Consider the following 26,757-nt stretch of genomic DNA (forward strand, 5'->3'; position numbering starts at 1 on the left):
TCTTTTTCAGAAAATCAAGCAAATCTTGTGAAAATTCTTGAAGATATCTTAAACAAATTGTGCTAAAGGATGTATTAATGTGATTGGTGCAATTCTGTGGATTCAAGTGAGTATAAATTTACATTGTTAGTCTCTAAGTTAGTATACATTGCATGTTGAAAAGAAGTACTTTATTACATGGAGTATAAGATTTCAAAAAACCCTTGAAGTGACTCATTATTAGAATAGCACAGCATTAAAGCATCACTTACATCTTTACCAAATTCATGGAAAATTGCTTTACATTGTGTACAACTACATTGTGTAACTAGAGTTAGAGGTAAATACAGTGTGGAGGGCCCAGTGATGTGGAAGTTAATAGGAACAAAAGAAATCTCAAGATTCTGAGGGTGGTGAGATTGAACCATCAGAATCAATAACAGAACAGACAAATGAATCAATTTAACAATGGGACAACACAGAAAATAGAAAATATTGATTGACAGCCTCACAGGAGGATATAGAACAAATTTCTTGGTTGGCTAGCCTACAGACAAAATATGGGGAGTATGCCACAGTTTGCAGTGTAATGGTTTTGCCATATGTTTGTTGTTACAAAGTGAGAACATTTGCTGTATGGGCTTTTACTACACATGTTTTACAGTTAGAGTTTGAAGACTCCAACATGTTCCGAGTAAATAGTGTTATCTTCTGATGACAGGATTGAGAATAGGGCTAGATAGAGGAGCTGCATTCCTAACCCAGAGCAGTACTGTAATTGTAATGGGCATGTAGAGCATATGTTAGGCTGATTTGCATGCCTTATGTCTGGTGTATAGTAAACCAGGAATGTTAATACAAGTATTAGTGTGTAAATGGTGAAGATGATAAAAGAACCCAGCTGTGAGGTATATTATCTTGGCTGAAAGTAGAGGTTAGGCCATATATGTGATCTATATAAAACTTAATAAGTAGAGCTGGATAGCTCTTGTAAAAGGAATTTCCTAAAATCTTAAAACAATTGACTTCTTAATGTTAGTAACAAACCATAGAATCATGTTTCATGATGAGCTGAAATAGCTTCATTGACTAGATACAACACTGTTGCTAAAGGAATTTATAACTATTTATAATTATATACTAATTTTATAAATTTTTATATAAATTTATAATTACATAATATGAAAAATGAGTTTACTGAATGAGTGCATGAGATTTCCTTTTCACAAATGTGCTTATAATTGCAACTTCCAGGCACTAGCCCTTCTTTTCCTTGTCTCCTAATAGGGAAATTCTATGTTTACAAGTGTGCTTTGATTTGCTATTTTTTCGAAATTCGTGTCTAGAATATAGAAATGGGTTGTATAAATTAATCCTCTTTGACTATGATTAATGAGGAACATGAAAGTTGAGCATTTAAATCACAAGATATTATCTTAACCCCTCCTAATCAGTTTATTAAACTGTTCACTGATCAAGATATAATGATTAGTAAATCCTAGAGCCCCTTTAAAGTCATTAAATTCTGAGATGTAATAGGAGAGGCTTGAGGGGGCAAAATATTTATATCTAGCAGTTATACAAAACAGAGAGATAGTTATTCTGGCCAATGAACCTGTTCATCTATCTATTATTGAGGTCTAATTATCTTAGGATCAATTCACTTTAATTGAAAATTGAGATAGGTGATTTGTATTGATGACATCTAATATATGGCCGAAATTCTTGATTTTCTTATTTTATGTAAGTTGTAGATAGGGTACTAGGAAGACTTACCTGAAAGGGGTGGAAAAAATCATGTGGAAATCATTAATGATTGAAAACATAAAAAAGGTCTTAATCATACATAAATTCACTCTTTGATTTTGTGCAACCTGTTAAGATAGAACAGATGAACCCTTTATTGCTTCCTTTATCTTTTCATGATAGTGTACAGCGTGATCAGAACCACATTATCAGAGGAGATCTAAAGCACTGAGTATGCAATCCCAATGGTTTTTAGGATTCTTTAGCCACCTGGCCATACAGAGTTGTGTCCAGGTGTAAACAAACTCACAGAATGAATTTTCTGAACCCTAATAAAAATGTCAGGGATGAGAAAGATACTGATTTCTGCAAGCACCTGTGGATGATGCTCTTTTGTGTTTAACATATCAATGATAGACTTTAAGTCTAGCCAAACGACCAGCAGTAATTTATAGCAAACTCCTAATGATCTTAAGTCATTCAGAGCATGGCATCGAAACCTCATTGTTGACCTCCAGAAGCTTCCAAAAACTGAGTTTTGTATTTTGAGTGAGTGAATAATTACTAAAGTGCTTGCTGACACTTTCATGAATAAATTTAATATGGCAATTCAGAAATACAATTCAACTGTCGAAGTGGAGTGTTATTTTAGCCATTTGTGTCAAAAATCAACGAGATAATACCAGATGTCATCCACTGAGTGTGTTAATGCACTCTTTTGAAACTAAATGCTCTATAGAGTTCTTTTTTCACAAAAATTGAAAATGAAATGGAAAAGTTGAAAGCAGTACATTTTAAATTGTAACATTTGTAAGGTGACACATTTCGGGAATGAAACCATTGACCTCGAGATAAGTCCCAGTATGAAGTCTTGTCGTCACCTTGTAAACATTGCTAAGTGAATTTTAAATTGCTAATATTAAAGATTCTTAACTACCTTGAAATGATAATGGAGTATTGGTGAGGTCAAGGTCACTGTAGATTTGCTGGAGACACTCTCCTATTTAACTGTTGACAGAACAACATGATTTGATTCATTTCCCTGACATGTTATGATGTTTACAAAGTGATCAAGATATAAAACTTTATACATGCAACATATTCCTATTCTCTCACTGTTACAATTCCATGCTAACATAGATAATTTTGTAGTCGATTAAGCAGAAAAAGCATAACCTAAATCTTCAGATTAGTCCAGACAGATCACACCTTTCCAAGTTTATTCCAGGTAATAATGGGAGTATGCTAAGATTGTGGTCAGACAGGGCTGGTGTGATATCAGGGTATCTGAACACACATCTGGTCATTAACTGAAACCCTGGTCAACATCATATAACCACACTGTCAACAATGTAATGGATAACAATGACCATTATGGTACAAACATTAAGCACTTGTATAAAGGTTAGATAAGGAAGATATAGCTTAACACTGGCTATAAGGACACTGAAGGTCAGATCTAAATCCTTGTTTTAACAAACTAAACACTTCAACCAATATCTAATGTACAGGAGGTGAGATATGTAATATGAAAAGTCCTGCATATATTCACAGATATTGTTAGAGATCTGTGTGTACAGCAAACACTTGAAGCTTCTGTTTACATTTACACAGTGTCTGAATTAAAATGTCAGTGTTAATCATTTATCAACCTCTGTCCCAATCCCTAGGGGTAGCAATTACAGACATTTATATATTACTTGCAGCAACTGGGATGTTGTAAACACAATTAATTCATACGTTTTCCTGTAAAAAGCCTCTATTCACTTCCTTGAAAAAAAAAGAAAAGAATGATACCTCATTTTCTCTTTATTAATGCAACAGCAATTGTAGAGTAAAGGTATTGTTAATACATGAAAGTAAGCATTTCTTTTTGAATTTTAGCAGTTGTGACTGTTGTGAGAAAGCATTTTAGAGTATGAGTGTATAAATATAATACTTTTAAGTTCCTGATAGTATTTTATGTGCCAAAATACCTGTAAATTGTTTTTAGTGACCAGAAATTGCTGGAAATACCATACCTGTGTGTCAGTACTGTGTTATACAAGTAAAATGATTTTGTCAATAAAAAAAGTATTGATTACTTGACCTCTGACATAAGACAGAATCTGTTCCTCATCACCCGACTGTTATATAGGACATTCTCATTAATCATCTGTATTATACATAGCAGGTGAAATCAATCAAAACTCAGTTTACTTTTGTCTTTTGTAGAGGTAGCCACTGAACAAAATGTCCAGCTTCTGACATACAGCAGATAAGGTAAGTAAATGACAATCTGTGTTTACAATTTCCTCTGTCAGACTGATTTAGTTACAACCTCCTGGTCAACTCATTCATAATTCATGTTTACTCGCAAAAATTAATGATGTAATCATGTCACTGTTGTGTGAGCTAATTGAATGCATGTGCATAAATCAGGCTACAATGTGTCATATGATGGTACTCTTTATTATTTTTAAGTAAAGAAAAGCTGTTCATTTCTGACATGTTCACATTTTCATTGATTAATCGATGAAATGTCAAGGCTATATCTTTAAAAATATATGTATTAATATCACATCCATGCAACAGATTGTCAAAGATCATAGATCAATTGCTCTTTGTGTTAAAATCTGATTGTTATTTTTGTATTTGAAGACATTTTCATGATATAGTTTTTTTGTTCTGGCTTGATAAGCTGGTTATTATTTGACTGGTGGACAAGACTGCCATTTGCCGTAGTGTATAATTGTGCTATCGGACACTGGTATTATTTTTTACACTACAAGGTGAAATAGTTAGGTGTCATCCATCATACATTTGTCAGAACAACCAGCTAATTCCACTATAGGTAAAAAAGGAAACAACACACACCTCATAAAAGTAGCCTTTATGGATAAAATATTGCTTTCTATCCTTCACCAGCTTTCTGTGAGTTTATTATATTTTTTTTCTGAACGGACCACAAATGGCTTCAAATTCCACCTTTATTTAGATTTGATGTGGTATGATCTTTTAAGTGATACATTTGTACCAAGGATTTATTTAGAATCAGGCATGGATTACTAAATTTCTCCAAATGTTCAGGACTTCATTTTCCACTGTGAAATAATTGGTGAAGTTTTATAGAGGTCACCAACTTTTTGTGTTCATTGGATTAATAGGACCAAGTTGGAGGACGTTGGGGTGTTCTAGTTTGATAAATGGTTGTTTCATGCCAAGCAAGGTTTTGTCTACCCAGGATTTATATTTTGTAAATAGATCTTTATTCTTTGTCAAATAAGGTATCAACCTACAATTTCTTAGCCCTGCAGGATAGGGACCCCATACATCATATGGCCTCATTAAGCAACTTTATAAGCTTCTGAAAAATTTAAACAAATATGTTAAGACAAATTGCTGTCTTTTTTTTCACTGCATGGTGTTTTTCATTGTGGGTTTTATTCCTGTAGTGTTGACTACTCCTGCCTTTGATGTACATTGTCGCAATGACAAACATTTCATTGTCACTGTACCCAGGATACATTTTATTTTCCTAAAGTGCATTATGGGCTGTAGATGCTCATTAATCAACATTGCCAGTGGGGAGTGCCATGTCATGGCTGATGTTTGGATTCAAAATAATGTGCCTGCACACTTCAGGCACCCACAAGATAGGAATCTGACAAGAGTTTCACTTTTTTAAAACCCAGACTCCACCAAAACTTTTCATTGATTACTCTTTGAGGTTTAGATTTTTCAAGATTTTTGAGCACATGCAGATTTCCGGATACAAACTCCATGTCAAAATGAACATAATCACCAGCTTTAGATAATTCAGTCTCTCTACTAAAAGCCCCAGCCTGGGTTCATTTTCTGGGTAAATCTGATAAAAAAAGGTTTGATCCCCATGAAATCTGCATTAATTAGCCATTGATCTGTTCATAAAGGCTGTAAAATGATAATCTCCCTATAGCATTTTATCATTGATTTCTACCATTGCCAGTAATTTCCTTTACCTGAATCAAAAGTCAGAGCCTGTTCCTGCTTCCTGGCACTGGGACATCGATCACCATTCACAAATTGACACTTTATAAATTACTAATGTAAAAGAATAAAAATCATTCATACAGATGCAATTAAACCCTTAAGTTTCCTTTGTTTGTAGTTTGATTCATGACGGTTTATACTGTCGATTTTCCCTTTTTAATGCACAATTCTGCGAAGTGCATTTGTCCTCAACATGCTTGTTTCTTCACTCTTAGTCTTAATTTTACAATATTCTAATGCTATGCATGTGATGTTTTGTAAAGAATTTCCTGAGAAATTCCAGTTGATTTGTAAAAATGATACCATTCAAACGTTTATGATAAGTCAAAACTTGCCATAGCAGTCATCATCATCCAATGCCAGCAGTTGTCAACTGACTATCAACCCTTAAACACTGTAGATCAATGTTCGTGGGAGACTCTTTAAAAAAATATGTCATTCTGCATACATGGAATAGATAAGAAAATATTTTTAAAAAAAATAATAAGAGAGAGATATGCACAATGATTGAACCTTTCTTATGTGTATGTGAGAGTACTGGAACTCATGCACTAACATTAATTCATTGCTTTGCTGCAGTTTCTGGTGAATATTAGGCTTTGTTAGGCCTTGTCGATTGATCAGCGGATAAGAAGTGTTGCTTCATTTGAGAACTGCCAGACTTTACAGCTTTCTTCTCACTACTGACACAAACAAAAAACCTATTCACGAATATAAATTTGGCATCCATTTTCTGCGTAATATGTCATTACAGTTTAATAGCCACCCATTAAGTCAAATGGGGATATTTTTTGCATGGTAGACACGTAATGTATATTATTTATCATACACAAGTATGTCGTTTTTCATTATAAATAGTTGGTATTGTTTTAATGATGGTATTAACTTACATGTACTTACAAGGGACCTTTGACTTGTATGGATGAATTGTAGGTGTATTTACCTGGTAGTTCATTTTGCACAAAGGCTTGTTGTAGGGTGGCTTATTTTCTCCTTTCTTTGCAGTAAAAGAAGAATTCCACAGATATTGTACATGCATTATATATGTCTTAGATGTTTTTTTGATGTGCTTGTATGTATAGCTTTATCACATTGAGCTGTTTCGGAGCTAGTGTATCTGGATGGCACCAGATTTTGTAAGTGCAGTGCAGCATAACTTATATAACCATTTAATGGATACCTGCCAAGGAAGTGAAGGTAGTTTTTGTGTGACATTCAGAGTTGTTTTTTGTTTTGATAGCTGTTATGATTAAGAGATGTCAGTATCCTGTGAAGTGGATAGAGTTTTAAGTGGTGACCTTAAGACGTAGTGAATAAGAAGTCCCCATACTCTTTTGACCCACTGTCTTTAAAGGAAACACTTAAAAAATGTGTTAATCACACTGAAGTCAAGTTTTTGTCAGTTATTTTTATTGAAGATTTTGCTTTGACTTCCCTCTGAAGAAAATTGAAGAATCTATCAAACAGGGAAATGGCAAATGAGAAGCTTGAACTTTAGCTGAAAGTATTTCCTTACTTGACGGTATTATATAATATCAGTCTATGATCAGATGTTGGAGAAAATTACTGCACAGCACCTTATTTAGCCTGACAACTGAAAATTCTGTAGAAACTCTTGGAATGTATTGATCTTCACTGTATATAGCTGCAGATTTTCAGTGTCTTTCTTCAATTACTGCACAGATGTTCTGCATCAGATCAAATTTATCCCAGGTTTAGAAGCTTGCTACAACTGAAATGTAAATTTCAGTCAGATACGCATTAACTCAAACACCATGACAAGTATTTGTTGAAATTATAGGTAAAAAGAAATTTCTCATCTTAAACAATTTATGAAGCAACAAAGAGATTTAATAAAGATTTTATCAAGTGTCATATTTATGTACATCTATATTATTATTGGGAGTGTTATAGAAGACAGAGGTTAGAGTCATGTCAAATGAAAAAGAAGGTAAAAAAAATACAAGCTTCTATAATGCCTCATTTCTATTTCATAGTTTTAAAAAACTTCATTATGGATGGGTGCACAACATTTCATATATTGTGAAAACTTAATGTAGCAAGAAGACTGAAATAAGTGTATGTTTTTAGGGATGTTTAGAAAGAGAGAGATCCTATGCATTGTTTTTTTTTTCTGCTGAAGTATGGATCGAGTCCTAGATGTTGTGTGACCCAGATGCCTTAAATTCTGAATCCAATATATATTTGTCTTTGGGCATGTTAAGTTGTTTATACATAGAATATATACTACATGAGAAAGACATAGAATTAATACCTTTGCTGTCTGCTTTAGGAGCATGATGGTTAACCACATCTTGTTTGTGCACTTACAATGTACATATACTGACTCCTATATGAATGTATAGGTATCATTTTACTGTGAATTTTATGTATTATAAGGGATAAGAATCTGTATTCTGTAATAGTATATTTTGTATGGCCTGTAAACAACAATAAGTCACGGAGTGATTCATAAATAGAGTAAAATTTCAGAATCTGAACTCTGAGGCTACCAGATTTCGGTCGTTGTAGAGTACAAGGTTCAGTATTGTGCTAGGATTCAGACTTAATGAAAGGTCTGTGAGTCTTCTCTCAGATTTCATCCTTGGAAATGAGCCATGTTTACATTATGGTCCATATTAACAGAAGACTATAGCAGAACTGTTATGAATAATTCATTACCCTCTTTTGCCCCCAGATTCTGCAAATCCCAAATCTGTCTCCAAACATTTCATCAATAAACCTGGTATTTTTACTGCATCAACACTTTATAGCTAGGTTATAGAATTGTGTCATGAATCTATTTTGCTACAAAAAAATGCATCTAACTAAAGGACAAATAAAGTCAAATGATAACTAGAGTGATGTGTTTGTATTTTAATGAGCAAAGTGATCAAGCATTTTTTAAATGACTAGTTAACAAAGAAATATGAGGACTTGTAAGTTAATATTTTTATTGCCCCGAAATACAAGTAGGTAAACACACATGTACTTTAAACACTGGGATATTGATTTAGTTCAGTGATTATCCAGATCTTCAGGGGACACAGGTTGCATGTTTGGTTTTGTTTCCGGTCAAGTGTCTCTGGTAAATTCACAGGGATGTGTCAGAAGTGTCAAAATATTGTACATACATATATTCTTTTACATGGTTGTGTTTAGTGAATAGTACATAACATATTCTCTTACATGGTCGTGTTTAGTGTATACATACATATTCTCTTACATGGTCGTGTTTAGTGTATACATACATATTCTCTTACATGGTCGTGTTTAGTGTATATTTTCATTCATAAGTGACAATGACAGTTCACTCTACTTACATGATACAAAGCCCTCCAAGCACCTGTTCTGTCGCCCAGTACTTATGTACTGTACAGTAAAACTTGTCTAATCTGGACACCACTGGTTCCAAAGAAATCAGCTGGATTAGACAACATTCCAGATTAGACAATACTTTAATCAATTGAAATTACTGAGAGGAACTTATAGTTTATATCATATCAGGCAAGATTTTGGAATACACATCACCCCAATAAGACAGGTTTCACTGTTTATATCTCAGTTTTGTACATAATGCATCTAATTCATAATATCAATATAGTGTGTACTTGTAGGCTAATCATTTAGCTGCTTAGTATACAGGTTGTGTATTTAATCTAATCTGGTAGCTATTTCACAGGAAGGCTTTGGAACATTCAAGGAATGTACAGGATGTATTTTATCTGATAAAATCAACCTGACAGATGATTCACATCCCCCTACTGAATTTTTTTTTAGGTTCTGATTTTTTTCCCCCAGATGAAGGATAGAAAAAAATTAAAAATGAAGCAAAATTTCCCTTCTGATGTGAATGAATTAAAGTAGACATTGCACATCCGTTTCATATTTCCTTCATTTGTTTCACTTTATCTATTGTTTATGTTATGGAAATTAGGAATCAGAAATATGAACTACTGGATAACCATAAAAATGAACCTTTGATTAGTTCTGTTTCAAACGTCACTGCAGATTCAAATTTTGAGACAGCCTAACCCAGTCTCAATTATGACATCATAATATATGAACTATAAGCACTTGGTACTTTTTCCACAGGTCAAGCTAACTGTCTGTGACCATGGGGACAGTTAGGGATTTGCATGATTTCCTGGAGGAAGCAGAGCTTCTTCACTACTACAGCGCCCTCTGTAATCAACTGAGGATCAACACGGTACCTCAACTAAAGTATGTGGAGGAGGAGGACCTCGCTGGAATCGGCATGTCCAAGCCTGAAATGAGGCGCCTCAAGAAAATGTATAAAAAGGAATGTCCTCACGGAGCTCTCGGAAAAATCAAAAAGGTAAAAAAAAAAAGACAAGTGTAGTGGCCTATTTGATGCACAGTGTTGTGTGAAACAGGTTTACTTTCCCCCAATTCAAACACGGAAGACCAAATTTTCCTAAGAACGCTTTTTGTAAATAAAATATGACGAGAGACAGCCCTCCAAATTTCCAACAAGATTTTAATGTTCTTTTGAATGTTATTTTGTTGCACTTCAACTGAAGATGTATAAGTTTTAAAATGGGATGAGTCATTTACACAAACCTATAGATAAAAACATTCAGAAGCATTTAGCTGTTTTATCTCGTAGCGTTACACTGGGTTGTTTTGGAAGTAAAGCTAAAGTTTTCTAGTTACAAATGTATTCTGACCAGAAAACTTTTGGAATAGGAAGAGTAGTGGTAGTTTTGTTAAATGCACACACACACACCTCTTCTCTAGTCTGGAGACCAGTAGCCTGTTTCTCTAATCAACAGGAAAAAGTTCACATGTCTAGAATGCTTCTTGTCTGTCATGATAAGCAGGGGATTTTTAAACCATTAAATTTGAGGATACAAAATAAATATGAAAGAAAAAAGCCTACAAAGTTATCTTCTATTTTGATGTATGTTAAAAATAACTGGGCTGTAAATAAATCTACAGATAAGTGTGCTACAGATATCTACAGATAAATTTAAAAATTATGACAGCTGGGCACTCTTTTTACTTTAACTTGAAGACTTGACACAATAATTTCAGAGAGAATAGTGTAATGGCTTTTTAAAGTGCATATTCTTATAAGTAAATTATAATTCACGAGTCCAATAGAAAAGTCATGTCTGTACCTTAGCTTAATTACTAATGCCTCAACTCATCATAACAAAAGGCTTGAACGAATTAATTTATAAATAAACTTGTCAAAAATTGGAACCGGCAAGCATGAAAAACACAAAACATACTGAACATAAAAAGTCTGTAAAACATTAATTCTCGAGAACTAGCACACATGGAACTAAAAGAGAGCGTGTGAAACATAAGTTTTATATAAAAAGCACAAGTTTGTGATTTTGTGAATTCTCCAAAAACTATTTTAGAGGTTGAATTGTTTTACCAGGCTAAAGACGCAGTAAGACGTGCCTCCATACGGCTTACTGGAGGGAGTACTTTAGATTTATCAAAGGATCCAGAGGTATCCCTAATGTAGCATCTAATCACCCCCTTCTACTTAAGGGCATGAATTCAATTGAATGTCTGTTAACTTTGCTCCTTCCCCTTGTTTCAGGACACACTTGCTCTTGTGAACACTTTAAATACAAAAGTCACTGCTAAAGTGGTAAGAACCGTGTTTAATGAGAGGAAATCCTTATTGCTGAACCTTTAAGGAAATGCAGTAATAGTCCATACTGTTTCATTCATATCAAAGTATGAAAAAAGATTTCCTGTGTGGTAAAAATTTTAAAATGTGATAAGGAAGACAAATTTGATAATTCTTTTATTTTTGAATACCAATTTAAATGTAATGAAGTAAATGATTAGGTAATTTAAGAACAGCGATAAGGTTTTCCAGAAGTTTAGTTTTTTACCTCAGTATTATATTGCAGTAGGACCCAAGATTTTATGGTTTTGTTTTGGCTGCACATCAAATAACTGTACTTACAGGAAAATTTGATGGGGTAGCCTTATTTTTTACAATTATACAGGACAAACAGTGTGTTTGCAAAATAGTTCTTTTGTTTTAGTAGGTTATTCATATTGACAGCTGTTGTTGTTAACTAGATTAAGAATATAGTTTCTTCTAATATAGACAGACTAAACAATTGAATATTCTATGTGTGCATGATGAATAGACCATTTAGGCTACAAGAGTTCCTTCCCTTTGATACAGTATTTTAACTGAATAGGAAGTAAGCTCTTTAGACCTTGCATACAATCAGCTTCTGCAGGCCTTGTTTCCTCTAATGAATGTACATATACATTTACATGATTGTAATCATTTTTGTGTACAAATCATTTCATATACACTTGTAATACATATATACTTGTCATGATAAGGATATATATCTCAAAACTAATATTGCATGGCAAGAGAATATCTTGTATCATATTATTCTTATTCATTGTATGCAAAAGTTAAAATTAAATGAACTACCAAATATTTCATTAAATTATATGAAGAATTTCATATCATTATTAAATAGTTTGGCATCCAGTACAAAATGAAATAATTTCATTTGGATGTTTGCTCTTGTAATTAATAGAAAAGAGAAATTCATTTTTAACACCACCATGTGCATTCTTGTGGCTTTTAGATTTGAGAAAAGTGTGGTCTCTTATTTCACATAAACTGAAGTGATATGAGGTCATCACTTAACATACATAAAGCTCACACCCTTGTTGAAACATTAACAAGTACCTGCTGTAGAACACTCAGTATTGAAAATGAAGGTAAAGCTGGAAGTCACTGGTGTATAGTTATTGACAAGTTTTCTTCAGAAGGATCTTTTTTATGTGTGTTGATCATGTGATTCTGTTATTTTAGGCCATCTTAACTCGGTCTGATGGACCAAATCGCACCCTCAGCCCTTCACCCCCAGAACAGAGGTCACGACCCACATCATACATCGTGTCACCAGGGAGACAAATCATACCAGCGGAGTCAATCCACATCAATAAAACTCTTGGAGAGGGGGAGTTTGGAGTTGTACAGCAAGGTGTCTGGACAACAGAGAGAGGGGAGAAGGTAGAAAAACAATCAAATTGTCATTAACTGTCTTCTAAAATCATCATCATTTTAAGGTTGAAATGAGAATCTTGTCATCCATGGATAAATCTGATTTCAGGTCCAAGTGGCATTGAAATGTCTAAGTAAGGAGCGTATGGAGAATGGGACCCAGGAATTCCTGAAAGAGGCAGCCATTATGCAGACAATTGATCATGAGAACATTTGTGCAATGTTTGGGGTGGTTATTGATAAAGACGACACTCTCATTTTGGTAAGTACAAACAATAAAGAAATACAAATTATTTCAAAAGAAAGTCTACTGTTTGGAAAAAAAATATAATTGTAAAGCATTTTGTCAGCAGTTAAACAGACTCTCTGCTGTTGGGTTCCATAATAATTGGTTGTATTAAAAATTAAATGTGGTTGTTCGAATCATATTTACAAATATCCACCAATAATGTTTTCTGTAGAAGACATGCATCAAATATTTTCTTTATTTTTCAGGTGACTGAGTTGGCTCCTATGAGGTCGCTCCTTGAGTGTTTAAAAGAACCAACTCTTAGATTAGACTTTCCATTATCCAGATTGTGTGATTTTGCTCAACAAATTTGTGATGGAATGAGTTATTTAGAAAGTAAACGCCTTATTCATAGGGATTTAGCAGCTAGGAATATTCTGGTGTTCAGTAAGCACAAAGTAAGTATTATCAGTACATCAGGAGATGGTTCTGTGTTGTAGACTTGTAGTTATTCTTATGCACACAAGGAGGAAATCCTCTGTGAGAAGATAATGTGATATTTTGGATTTTCCAGGTGAAAATAAGTGACTTTGGATTATCTCGAGCCTTAGGTAGAGGAAAAGACTACTACCAAAGCAAATACAGTATTAATCTCAAATTGCCCATTGCATGGTAAGTGTCAGAAAATATTTTTTTTCGTATGAAGATTCAAGATTTTTACTGATCACTTTGATAAGACAATGAACACATGAGGCCATGTACTTGCAAGGAAATGGTGAATCCTATAACCTAAAATTCTTGTTAACCCATTGTGTCATTACTTAGGTGTGCCCCAGAGTGTATAAATTACCTGAAGTTCACATCAGCCAGTGATGTTTGGGCTTATGGAGTCACACTATGGGAAATGTTCACATATGGATTTCAGCCATGGGCAGGACTAAATGGGCAAGAGGTTTGTACATGTATTTTTCATTCAAGAAGTTGGGGAGGGGGGGGGGGGGGGGGTTAAGAAATATGATACAAATGGCTGATGTATATGTACTACCATTATCTATTTCAGAGATATTTTTGAAATGATATTTTTGATCTAGTTTTAGTTAGATTGGTTAAATGTTAGAAGATACAATGTTGATGAAATTGTTATTTCAAGCTAATATGAATGTATCAAACAGGTACATTATATTGTTATAACATGGGATTCTGTAAAATTATTCTGTTAAAGATCTTGGAGGCAATAGACACACCTAACTCCCAGCGACTGGAGTGTCCTGACCTTTGTCCTAAAGATTTCTATGATCTCATGCTGAAGTGTTGGTATCACGACCCACAGAAACGTCCTACTTTTGGTGAAATCAGCATCCTACTTCCTCAGGTAAGAGTACAGGTAACACTGTTAAGGTCACCAGGTAAATGCAGGTGACAATCTAATGGGTCATCACTGCACACTGCAGACTTTAAAGATATGTTCAAGACTCTTAAATTTCAATTTAAATGTGTGAAATTGATACAGGATTTGATAGCAATGTTGGTAGCAGGTAAATTGTTTTAAGAGGATCTTCTCGGATGGTTGTCAAATTGTTTTCAACCCTCTGGAAAAATAAAATCTGGGCTTGTCAGTGAAATGCTAAATCTGATAAAGACCATGATTCATGTTTGAATTATTTACAAGCTGCACATTTGTACACATATATACTACTGAAATATCAGCATGTATAAATCTGTCTTCTGTAGAATGCATGTGAAGGGGTAAGTGTGCAGTGTGTGTTGTAACTTGTGTATGTGCTGTGTGTGTAACACTGAGATTCTGTTGATGGTGCTGACAGAAGATTTCGTTGAAGCAGGAAAACCAAAGAGAATTTTCTTCCCATCAGAGTTAGCAGGCAGCTTGTTACTTCATTTATGAGGATTTTATGTTCAGATTTTTTTGCTTGTATATTTTGATTTGGAGACAGATTTATCTGTATGCTGGAGGGCAGGAGATGCGTTGAAATGCTGCAAGCTTTTTTTTCCTGGGAATTATTATCAAGAGAGCTCTCCAGTTTCAGTTTTCAAACACTTAGCCAAGATAAGAGGACATTAATGCTTCATATGTGCTGCCTTTCTCTTTATTATTATTTTTTGGGGATTTGTTTTTGTGGGTAATATGATATGTAAACTAGATATTTTTCTGTCTTTAGATGAGACCCATCACAATGAAGGCTTCTAGGGAGTTTCCTGAAGTCACAGTGCCAAAAGATTATCTCTACTATAAAGCTAATGATGTGGTCTATGTCATTGACAAAAAGTAAGGCTCTGGCAATTTCAATCTCATTGTGTTTCATCATTTGTCCTAGTTTTATTTTTTTTTTTTAGCTCACCTGAACCGAAGGCTGAAGTGAGCTTATCTGATCAAAATTCATCTGTTGTGTGTCATTGTTGACGTTGTCTTACACTTTTCACATTTTCATCTTTTTCTCCAGAACCACTGGGCCAATTTCAATCAAACTTGGCACAGAGTATCCTTGTGTGAAGGGCATTTTGTTTTGTTCAAATGAAGGGCCATAAGATAATAAAGAATAGTGAAAATTGGGTGGGGTCATTTAAAAATCTTCTGGATCTTCCAGAACCACTGGGCCAGAAAAGATGAAACTTAAGTGAAAGTTTGTTGACATAGTGAAGTTTTAAATTTGTTCAAATCATGACTGCCGGGGTTAGGGTGGGGCCTCAAGGTGCAATCAAAGTTTTACATAGGTATTTAAAGGAAAAATCTTTAGAAATCGTCTTCAAGAACAGCAAAACCATGATTGGTCATATTCACATGGAAGCATCCTCAGGTAGTGTAGATTTAAGTTTGCTAAAATCATGGGCTAGGATGAGACCACAACAGGGGATCAAATTATACATAGGAATAATTATAGGAAAAGTTTTTAAAAATCTTCTTCTCAGGAACAGCAAAGTCATGATTAGTCATAGTAATACAAAAGCATCCTTAGGTAATGTAGATTAAAATTTATTCAAATCATGTCCCCAAGGGGAAGGATTGGGCCACAACAGGGGATCAAAGTTTACATAGGAATATATGGGAAGTATCTTTAAAAATCTTTTCAAGAACAGCAAAGCCATTATTAGTCATATTAATACAGAAGCATCCTCAGGTAGTGTAGATTCAAATTTGTTCAAATCATGTCTCACAGGGGTAGGGTGGGATCACAATAGAAGTTCATTTACATAGAAATACACATGTATATATGAAAAAAATCTTTAAAAAACTTTTAAGGACATAATAAGTCAAAGAAATATGGAAGCATCCTGAGTTATTGCAGATTCAAGTTTGTTCAACTCATCCCCCCTTTCCCTTTAGGCGGTAGATTTGGGCCAGTTATTTATGAAAACTTTTCAATTTCCTAACCAAAGTGCTCAGGTGATTGATGTGGCCCATGGGCCTCTTGTTTTTAACTATTTTCATGGAAATGAGCCAAGTTCTTTCATACATAGTGTTCTTTGTGTTTTTTGCAATTTCTGTTATTGATAAGATTTATCAAAATACAAAGTTAAGAGTAAATAAGCTGCTTGACATGATGTTTATATGTTTGTTTGTTTGTTTTTGGATGAAATTTACTATCCTATAAAGCTTTCTATATGTACATGTATATCATATTTAATTTTTAGCACATCAAACAGTCCTGCACCTGGATTATGGAAAGGTGTTTTAAGCAATGGAAAATCAGGTTATTTTGATCCAGTCAATTTTGTCCCCTTCATAGAAACCCGAGCTAGTCCAGCTAGTCCTTCCACTAGAACACAACTAACACGCAAAGGTATTGGGTACACGAATGTTTGGATAGAATTCTTGTAAGTCATTGATATACAGTTTTAACAGACAAGGGTTGTAAGATATATGTACTGGTACATGTGTATAATACTTGAATCATCTAAACATAGATGTATAGGACACTTGGATTGCTGTACAATGTAGCGAAGTAATATGGCCTTTACTAATGCAAAAATTTGAAAAAAATGGTGTTTTTGTAGTTTGTCTAATATGGTTTGGGTATGAATATGGATTTAGTTGTTCAAATTATAATCATGTATCTTCAATGTTAAAAGAGTAGGGCTGGTTTTAGAGACAATAAGTAGTTTCACAGTATGGTTAACACTAGATAATGGATCTTGTATTCATTAGATGTTTGGAAACATATGCATAATTTCATTAACTTTCAGAGTCCAAGAGAAACTCCAAAGCCAAATTATTGAGTGCTGCAATGATTAGTGGCCCTCAGAATGACCTTCGACACACGGGTCACATTGGCTATGACGGAGCAGTATTTGGAGATGTCTCATTTATAGGAGATAACTATGACAAACTGCCGCTCAAGGTCTCCAGCACTGGTAAGGTGTTATTGTTGTAGACAGTTCAGTTAATGGTGCAGATGAAAACCATAATACAATAGCTGACATTATTCAGGGTATGTCATGGATAAGACTATAAAGGAAAGCTTACATGATAAATCCCTGTTTTCCTACTGGGAGGAAATATATTGGGTTTTAAATTGGTACATTTGCTATACTTACTTTGTTCAAACTTTGTAATCATTAATCAAGATGACTTCAAACTTAAGCAAGATTTTTCCCAAGACCATTTAATGTGATTTTCGTTTAAGCTTTTTTTTTTGGGGGGGGGGGGGGGGATGGGAAAACAACATATTTTAATTTTATCTCCTGAGATTTGAACAATATTATACAAATCATTAGTCTGTGAGTTTTAAAGTATCCAAAATTTCTGCAATTTTTTTTTTCATTGATTCTGTACTTTTTGGTTTTCAATTATTTTTTATTTTTCCAGGTAAACTAAATGAAATTCATAGAATCAGCCCTGATAAAGACGGAACAATGAACGGACATCTCGGGTCTGGTCACTCCTGGTAAGATGGTTTACAACATGTTTTATGTGATATAAATACAAAGAAAACATACATGTATATTATTTTTAAAAATATAAACAATTCTATGTTACTTAAGAACATTTCTTTGAATACAGCATTGAGAACATTGAGAAAGAGAAAACGTAAGGTTTTTTGACTTTTATAACCAGCTAATCCTGATGTGTAAGGGTGGCTATACTGTTTCTTTTAAAGACTGATTTAGATAAAACAATAAGGTTGATCTCATATTGACCATATTTAAAAATTAGACACTGAACCATGTGTTGTTTCAATTTTTTTTTTTTTGGGGGGGGGGGGGGGGATGGATATATGGATATGTACTATATATAATTGCAAAAAGAGTCCTCAAGGCTATAAATCTCTCTGTTCCTTTTAAGATTTAAAGAGAGTTTACAAGAGGTATACAAATGTCATTGATTTTAAGTAAGAGAACTACTTAGTTTATTCAGTAGTATGTAAGGTACAGGTACATGTACAAACTGACTCAGTTCTGGACAGTATAGCCATTCTTGTTGGTGCTTACTAGACACAGCAGTGGTGGTGAAGTGGAAAACAACAGCTTAACATTAAACAAAAAAAATATTTCATTATCATAACACTGTATCCTTAGTGGATTTAAATTTCACATGAAGTATAGCAAATGTATATTTTATTTTCTATTCCCTTCCATTGAGTATACAATACCTGTAAATTTGTATTATAATTGTATGTATAACATTGCCTCAGCATTGCCTTAAAAGTTTTACCCACATTTAAAGGATTTGCTTTTCCAATAGACAATTATAAAACAGGCAAAACTTGAATGTTAAGTAAATTTTAGCATATTTATATTTTGTTCACTTAATATTTTTTCTGCCTTGCTGGAAAAGTCCTCATGAATTAAACAGGTATGGTAAATAACTTAAAGATCAGTTGATAAGTTATAGTTTTGTGTTGTCATATAGTTGTCAATTATAAGATCATGAAAGCATGTATCCAATTATGAACCTTTGGAAACCATTTCAAATAGAACTTATCAGAATAGAGGCTTATTTATGCCTTATGTTCCACAAAAAAATTGATGTAAATGTATATCATGATAGTCAACATTTTCATTTTGTCTATGCTAAATTTTGTTTGCTTTGATGAGTCACATTACAGCTTTTCTCATGTTGGATTTTTTTTTTTTTTTTGAAATTCCATTAATGTATTAAAAATAAATATTTAAAATTAATATTTAATGATAAATTGCACAACACATATTTAATGATAAATTGCACAACACATTTTAGTGAAAGCATTTATAATATGTTGCATTGAAGTGTACAGGTAAATCTTTTTGATATATTGAAATTTTTTTTTAATAATAAATTATGCTTTGCAACAAGAATTGAGGGGAAGCCATTTTCATTGCAAGGAGAGGATGGGTGGTGGTGATGCTGTTGGTATAAGTAAGATAGGAAGACATATGGAGTGAGCATCATAACTAGAATTGAAGCAAATGCTGTAGATGTATACTAGTTCTAGTATTTAAGTAAATCATCTGTTCATTGATCAGGCTGATGAGTGTTCAAAGTTCATGTGTGCAAATTTTTTTTTTCTAGATTTGGGGAAGAAAGTAGCACCTGGTTATAACACAATGAGATGTTTTCCTCAAATACTTTAGAAATGAAGCTTTAGACTGCATTGATTTTCATTTATTTTGTTATAGAAAATGTAATGTAAATTTCAGGATAAGCCAGGAATCAATAGACAGTACATTTGCACTCAAAAGTGACGAAAACCCTAACAAGAACTTAGAGTACACAGATATTGATGACGATTCAATTTTTGCTGATTTCAAAATGCCAGATATATCAGTGAGTGCATTAAGACTGAAAAGAACGTTATTGTATGTTTAAAGAAGAAAGATCATACCAAAATCAAAGAAATAAAGTCAAATTTATATTCCTGGATGAACACTTTCACTATTAATTGCCTGTCTGATTTGCACAAAGAGAAATACTTGTCAATATAAAAATATTTTTACATACATTATATTCACATGTTTTTTGAAGGCAATTTGCATTTCTGTTTAATATCACTTAAAACTACTGTTATTGTTTTGTAGAGTTCATTTGACTTTGGACCTTCATTCATGGATGAAGTTCTAAAAGCCTTGAATGAAAAAGAGGCCAAGTTAGAATCTCCTGATAAAGAGACCACGCCCTTACAGGAGAGTCCCAAGTCTGAATGGGAGGACAACAGGGAAAAGAAACAATCCCCTCCCCCACTGCCAACTATGCCCCCCAGGATGGTAGGAACAAGCTTCTGTAGTTCCATCAGAGTGTTATAAGAAGTTGCTCTTGTACTGCTAACAGAGTTCTGTAACATATCACCTTAACAATGCAGTATGTATTCAGTTGCTACTACTATAACCAGAATTATTGCAAAAAACTGCACATTTTAGTGACTGGAGGTGTTGGGGTTTTCATTTTTGATTGTACATTTTGCAAAGGAAAGTTAACCATTGGGGCACTAGATTTTGCACTACTGCGGGAAAAAAGATGAGACATTTTCTGTTAGTCTGTCTAACAAGAGCAGTTTCAGATCACAAGATGGAATATTTGAATATACAGATGTTTATATGTACTTTTCTACAAGCATCCAAAATACTTCAAATTTGAAATATTCTTTCTTAAATTATCACTTTTAAAAGCATGAGCTTTTATAAATATTTTCTATAAAACAATATTATAGAAATATCAAACTTTTATCTGAAGTATTCAAATCTCATTTATGGCATGATAAATGAATGATAAATTTTATAAATTCTGTCATGTATATTCTGGAATGATTTCTCTCTGCATACTGCTTTTCCATTTCTTCAAAGGATACAAAACGTGAGACCCCAAAACCTGAGCCCCGGAAACAAGCTAAGGTGAAACCAATGTCATCTGCAGATGAAAAACGAATGGAAAGTGCAATAGCAATGGCTAATGAATTTGCTGCACACAGCACTAAATGTCACATGATTGATGCACAAAGCCCTCCCACTTCTCCTATCAGTGACAAAAACATTTTTGACTCTGAAAGTTCTGAATCTCCTAAACTTATGAAGAAATTAAAGAACTCCATTAAAAGGAGTCCAAAAGTAGAAAGGAAAAGAACATTTTCTGAGGAAATGTCTAATAAAACTGACCTGGAAGAAGATGTTCCCCCAGAAGCCCAGGAAGCTTATAATATGTTAGTGGTGAGAGGTTCCATGAAAGAGACTTCAAAATCTGAGGAGAGATCACAAGACAGAGAATTTCGACTTGATAGGGGAAGTGAATGGGAGAGCTATGGCTTACAAAGGTCAAGTCCAACTAGACAGGACAGTTTTAACAGTTATCCCTCCAGTGCCTCACAACAGGAAAGCTGGAGGTCCCATCCAGATCCTGTCTCCAGGCAGGACAGCTGGAGTAACAGGGATAGCCCAGCTCGCCAAGACAACTGGAGCACAAAAAGAGAAAGTCCAGCTAGACAAGACAGCTGGAGTGTAAAGAGAGATAGTCCAGCCAGACAGGACAGCTGGAGAAACAGGTCTGAAAAGACTTCAGTACCCTTGGCTAATACTGCAGAGGTGTTCTTAGACTCTCAGCTGGAAGAACCAGTCAGACCAATCCCCAAACCAAGGAGTGACAGGTCCGACATTCCGGTTCCTGCTCCCAAACCTAGAGCAGAAATTGTCCAGAGGGTGGAACCTGTTCAGCGTCCTCAGAGACCTCCACCCTCTATTCCAAAGTCCATGGACTATGATCTAAAAGTGGACTTACCTGCTGAAAAAGTTAATGGTGTAAACAACAGATTTAGCACTACTAGTGACCATAACTCCACAGCAAGTTCTGAAAATGATGACACTAAAAACCAGATAGAGGTGTTAAGAATTGATTTACCTGATTCTAGTGAAGGAAGAAAAGATAATATCTCAGACACATCTTCTAAAGACTCGCAGCAAGAGGAAACAACAAAATCGGAGCCAGCTCGTAAAGATTCCTTTAAAAATGATTTGTTATGGAGTGAAGATTTCAGTGAACCATCACCACGTGAAATTATGACAAAGTTGGCTAGAGAAAGCAGAATACGCAGATCCCTTGATCACCAGAGAGGGGCCTTAGGAGATGGGCTCGACTCTGGTCCATCGAGAAATATTCGAGAACCACAAGGAATACCTGGCAAAGGAATAGGTGCAACAACCAATGATGATGAAGAGGTTGATACAAATCCATTACGAATGTTAAGAGGTGGTGCAATCCCAACAGTCCGCGGAGGGCGGGTTGGACAAGGTACGATTTCTAATGTTTCTTCTGTTCCTCCTAAATTACGTGTAAAACTCCCCGCCCTGCACCATTCGCTCAGTGTTGACTCTGGGACTAATCGTGTTGAGCATGTGAATGAGGGTGAGAATTCCAGTTGTGGAAATGATAATAACCTTAACAAACGGTCCTTAAACAAACCCCCTGCTGTTCCACCTAGATCCTACAGCATCAGTGATGCTAATTGTCATAGGAACCCTGTTCCATTGCCTCCACGAAAGCCACTTAGAAAATCAACGATAAACGCACCACCTCGGGAACGAAAGTACCCTCTGTTGCCTAACGATGACCCAGGTCACACTACTAGCTGTTCGTCGAATGTTGCATGGTCGTCCACCCAAAATACCCAGACCAAGCATGACTGTGATGTAGATTCCTCCGCTCCCCCACCACTTTTACCGAGATCTAAAAGTATTAATGCGGACAGAAACAATAGTGAGGAGGAGGATGACGACAGTGTTTTTATCACTGACGATGATGCCCCTCAATCAAATTTCATAAATCATTCTAATGCATTTCATAATAAATCCAATCATCCTCCTCCATTAGGACATATGAAAGGTCCAACTTCATTAGATTTAGATAAATATTCTGACAATAAGTTACAAAATAGTTCAAATACCACCAACAAAGCAGCCACTTTTCCTAGAGGCAAATTTCGACTCCAAAATGTTAATTGTAATTTAGAGCAGTTAGGATTTTATAACCGGCCTGATCCTTTCTGGGATAAGTCTCTTGTGGTGGCAGGTCGTAATTATTCTGACCCTCTGGGGAGCTCTGAGGAAGTCTCGCCACTAATGCTTGCAAACTACAAAACGAGTGACGGTGTTAGTTACGAAGACTTGCTTGATTTTGCATTAGATAGGTATGGCATTTTTTATGTCTCTTCCTTTGTATTATATTCATCTAAACACCTCACTATATCTGTTTGGACTATATATACCATATCTTTGCCACTGCTGTACTTGTAACACACTGCCCATGGATGCAGGTTTGGTTTGCAAATTATGCTTGAAAGGAGGAGAGCATTTTATAATCCAAATCTGGTCATTCTTACTCAGAGACCATGCACGGGGAATTTCTTTTGAGTCAAATAGTTAACACGTTTAAAATGGCGATAATTTTTTTTAAAAATAGTAACATGCATTTTTTCAGATTAACATAGAAATGTGTGCCCTGTAATTTTGTGTACATAAAACAAGAAAGTCTCATCTTTTTTTTTTATTTAAAAATTCAGTTTGGTTTGGTTTTTGTGATTAACAAGTAAGAATCTAAACTTGGCATCCTAAATTGGCAAAATGCATGCAAGAGTCATTAGAAATTACCCAGAATGCTCTGCCTGTAATCAATATTTCTCCTTGTGATTTGTTTCAGTGTTTTATTTGGATCTTTAAGTGTGGCCGTTATGCTTTCATCCTAAGGTAGAGCTTTCGTCTCAGTAGTAATTTTGTGTCCTTCATTAATAGTGATTACCTTTAACATTTAGTGTCTGATAACTTGTAGTTTTCTGTAACATTTGTTTTGTGGTAGCAGGAACACATTCTTTTGGATGACTTCATTTAAAGTTTTTGCATGATATTTTATTTGCCAGGGTACATGTACTTGCTTGTAGTCTGTTGAGAGAACACAATGCCATTCATATCTAAATGTAGCCTCATTTTAGTGACTGGGCACATCCAAAAAAATGGAATTTTAAGGGTGCTTGATCACACAGAAATTGTATATAAGTTTGAAAATGACTGTAATGCATGAATTTTGGACACATTAACAAAGCAAGCAAGGATTTCAGTGCCTAACAGCATGTCCAAAGAATAAAAAAAAAAATTGAAAATGGGTGGGCAGTATTTTCATATAGACATAGTTCATTGAATGGGCAGTGGGGGTAAGTAATATTTTCTTTCTTGTATGCCTTGAAAATTAGTTTTTATAAAATTGAAAAATGTCATTTATATTAAAATGTTTGAATATTTGTGTTTAGGGAGAAGAACAGCCCGGAGATAGAGACATTGCTTAAAGTATTCTGTAATGAAGTGAGTGGTCAAAGAATTTTTCATGAGCTACTGTAACCAACTTTTATTTGTATGCCAGAAAAATCTTGGGGTTCCACGACCTTCTATCATGAAAAGGGATGGGTATGGTAAAAATTGTGTCGCAATGTATCATGAATTTTCTGAAAAATATGGTAAAATATTTATACCTATACACTCAATTTTTACTATGATTTTAATTTTTTTTTTCCAATATATCGTGAAAACATAACCTCACTTTTTTTTTTCCATTCACATTTATATATCAATAAAGCATGTTTTGATGCTAGGATACCATTATTTTACAATTTTTTTTTTTTTTACAATTTCAGTAATTTGAAACATAAACTTCATTTTTTCCAAATCCAAAATTTATAATTGCATGCTAACTACTGGTATTTTTGTCTCCATATTATGATACAGTAAAACACGCTTTTAATAAAGTGACGCTTATACAGGTAGCGAAGTAATTTTCATTCCCTGGGGCTTTAAAGTAATTGTAAACTTAAAAGATATATAACAAATTTAAAAATTTGTAGCGAAGCAAAATTGTCTGTCCCTGGCACTTCATTATAAGCATGTTTTACTGTACGTATTGTGCAATAAAAAAACAAGATATACTGTCGATAAATTGCACATCCCTAATCATGAAAATTTCTCCTCATGAACGAAGAATTTAATTATATATTTATGTAAAATGTCTCCACAATTATGGATATGAATTGTGGGATGTATTTCAAACAGATGAATGGAATTTAAATTGTCACGAATGATAGTTTGTATTTTTTTTCTCAAACTGCCATATTTGAACTGTGGTCAGTGCCTTTCAATCGTTAACATGAAAAGCTTACTGCCTTTTCAAGAAAGCCAACAGAGATTTTATTCCCAGAAAATATTAAAATTTGAAGTGGGTTTTGCTTGGATGACCCTGTACCATAACTTACTTTATCATTTCTTTGTTTTACAGGTGAGTGTCCAGGATTGTACAGCAGCCCTTAAGGACACAGGGTGGGACCTACTCATGGCCATCAAATACATAAAGCTCAAACAATTGCTAAGCCTAGACCTGGGGGACATTAACCACTGTAAGGAGGCCCTAATATCCTGTGATTGGGATGTACCTAGAGCAGTGGACTATGTTTTCTCCCAGGGCCCACCCAGTCCTGAGTGTGTGGACGTGTAGGACAATACTCGCAAACTCGACAAGGGCTCTCACCAGCCTGATCTCCTGAGTACACTCACTTGATGTATTGTTACAGAGTATCATCTGTGTAAATTAATACTCATTGACCTATTGTGATGTATATACTTCCATTTTTTACATCTACATTGAAAATTAACCACATGCGTACCTGCTGATCGATTTTACGGCATTCTCTGCAGATGTTCACTGCTGACCTTGGTTGTGTGCTTTGTATTCTGAAACATTATTTATTATTGACGCATTAAGACAATTTTATGGTGAAACAAACCCTGCATTACATCCATTTTTTGCCATTTATAATGTCATGTATGTTCTTGTAGAAGATTTATAAGGGAGGTAGAGGAATCATTGCTTGCCTTTTCATTAATGCTCTTCCTAAACATCAGAAAAAGAATCTGTGTGGAACCGGTACAAGTTTGCTCAATGTTATATTGAGTTTAGTTGCTGAAAGTTGCAAAATGTTCTTTTTTAACCACTGGTTTATGTCATCATACTATTTTTTCTTGGGATTTTCTGCTGAAAAAAAACAGCTATCAGTCATTCTTTCCATTTACTTGCCAGTATAGTTAACCTGTGATTATATATTATTGTTTTGTGTGTATTTATTCAGTATAATGATATCATTTTTAATAGAAGTAGCATAATAAACCAGATAGATTTATTACTTGGATACTACTTACTACTATTTAATATTCACAGTATTATCAATATTAAATGTTTAATGGTTAATAAAACTACATATATCAGTTCATGGATATGTCAAATACCATGGTGAATATTGGATTTGAAAAAAAAAAAATATTCTGACCCTTGGCCAATGTGTTAGTGCTGTATTAGAAAATATATATAAATTACTAAATTGTACATGTATGTATATAGTATGTATAAGTTCTGTGTAAAGTTTATGCTAATATGTGCAATATCTTGAGCTAGTTCATTCATTTGATGTAACTTTGTGCTTTGTCTATATTGAGTTGGTGCCTATTCACAGTATGCAATCACTGTCCTGTCGTGCCATATAGGTTCATTATCGTCTACTTCCCCATTCATGTGTTGCATTTTCTTGTTCAAAAATTGTGTTAGCTCTTAGTAACTTGTCAAATGAAGAAATAATAAATATGAAAAATTGTTTATAATGATGAAAGTGTGAGTTCTTTATCAGGTCTGATAATATCTTGAGCAGTGATACGTGGGTTGGTTGTTTATTTCTTAGTCTCATCAGGACTGCATTATGGCTATATTATCTGTAAGATGGAAAAACAGCACTCATTTAGCAGTTACCAGTATTTGCTA

General features: G+C 34.3%; 1 protein-coding gene across 4 annotated transcripts; it reads left to right on the forward strand.

The window, feature by feature from the left end:
• On the forward strand, positions 1-26,608 carry LOC133197679 (activated Cdc42 kinase-like). 4 transcript variants are annotated; one of them, XM_061333813.1, is made up of 19 exons: positions 1-106; positions 3,940-3,987; positions 9,832-10,075; positions 11,150-11,224; positions 12,575-12,775; positions 12,876-13,028; positions 13,262-13,453; positions 13,570-13,667; positions 13,821-13,947; positions 14,218-14,367; positions 15,173-15,279; positions 16,644-16,792; positions 17,196-17,363; positions 17,818-17,896; positions 19,629-19,755; positions 20,007-20,192; positions 20,769-23,098; positions 24,212-24,263; positions 25,228-26,608. In XM_061333813.1, the coding sequence occupies exons 3-19, from the start codon at positions 9,854-9,856 to the stop codon at positions 25,441-25,443; spliced, it is 4,632 nt and encodes a 1,543-aa protein (XP_061189797.1). In that variant the 5' UTR covers positions 1-106; positions 3,940-3,987; positions 9,832-9,853; the 3' UTR covers positions 25,444-26,608. The 4 variants fall into 4 exon arrangements, with proteins under 4 accessions (XP_061189797.1, XP_061189799.1, XP_061189800.1 ...); XM_061333815.1 differs by lacking the exon at positions 11,150-11,224 and adding an exon at positions 11,318-11,368; XM_061333816.1 differs by lacking the exon at positions 11,150-11,224.
• The last annotated feature ends 149 nt before the right edge of the window (positions 26,609-26,757 follow it).

Source organism: Saccostrea echinata, unplaced genomic scaffold (assembly GCF_033153115.1).
Source record: "Saccostrea echinata isolate AGI-Se365-2 ecotype Australia unplaced genomic scaffold, CSIRO_AGI_Sech_v1 ptg000030l, whole genome shotgun sequence".
Taxonomy (NCBI): domain Eukaryota; kingdom Metazoa; phylum Mollusca; class Bivalvia; order Ostreida; family Ostreidae; genus Saccostrea; species Saccostrea echinata.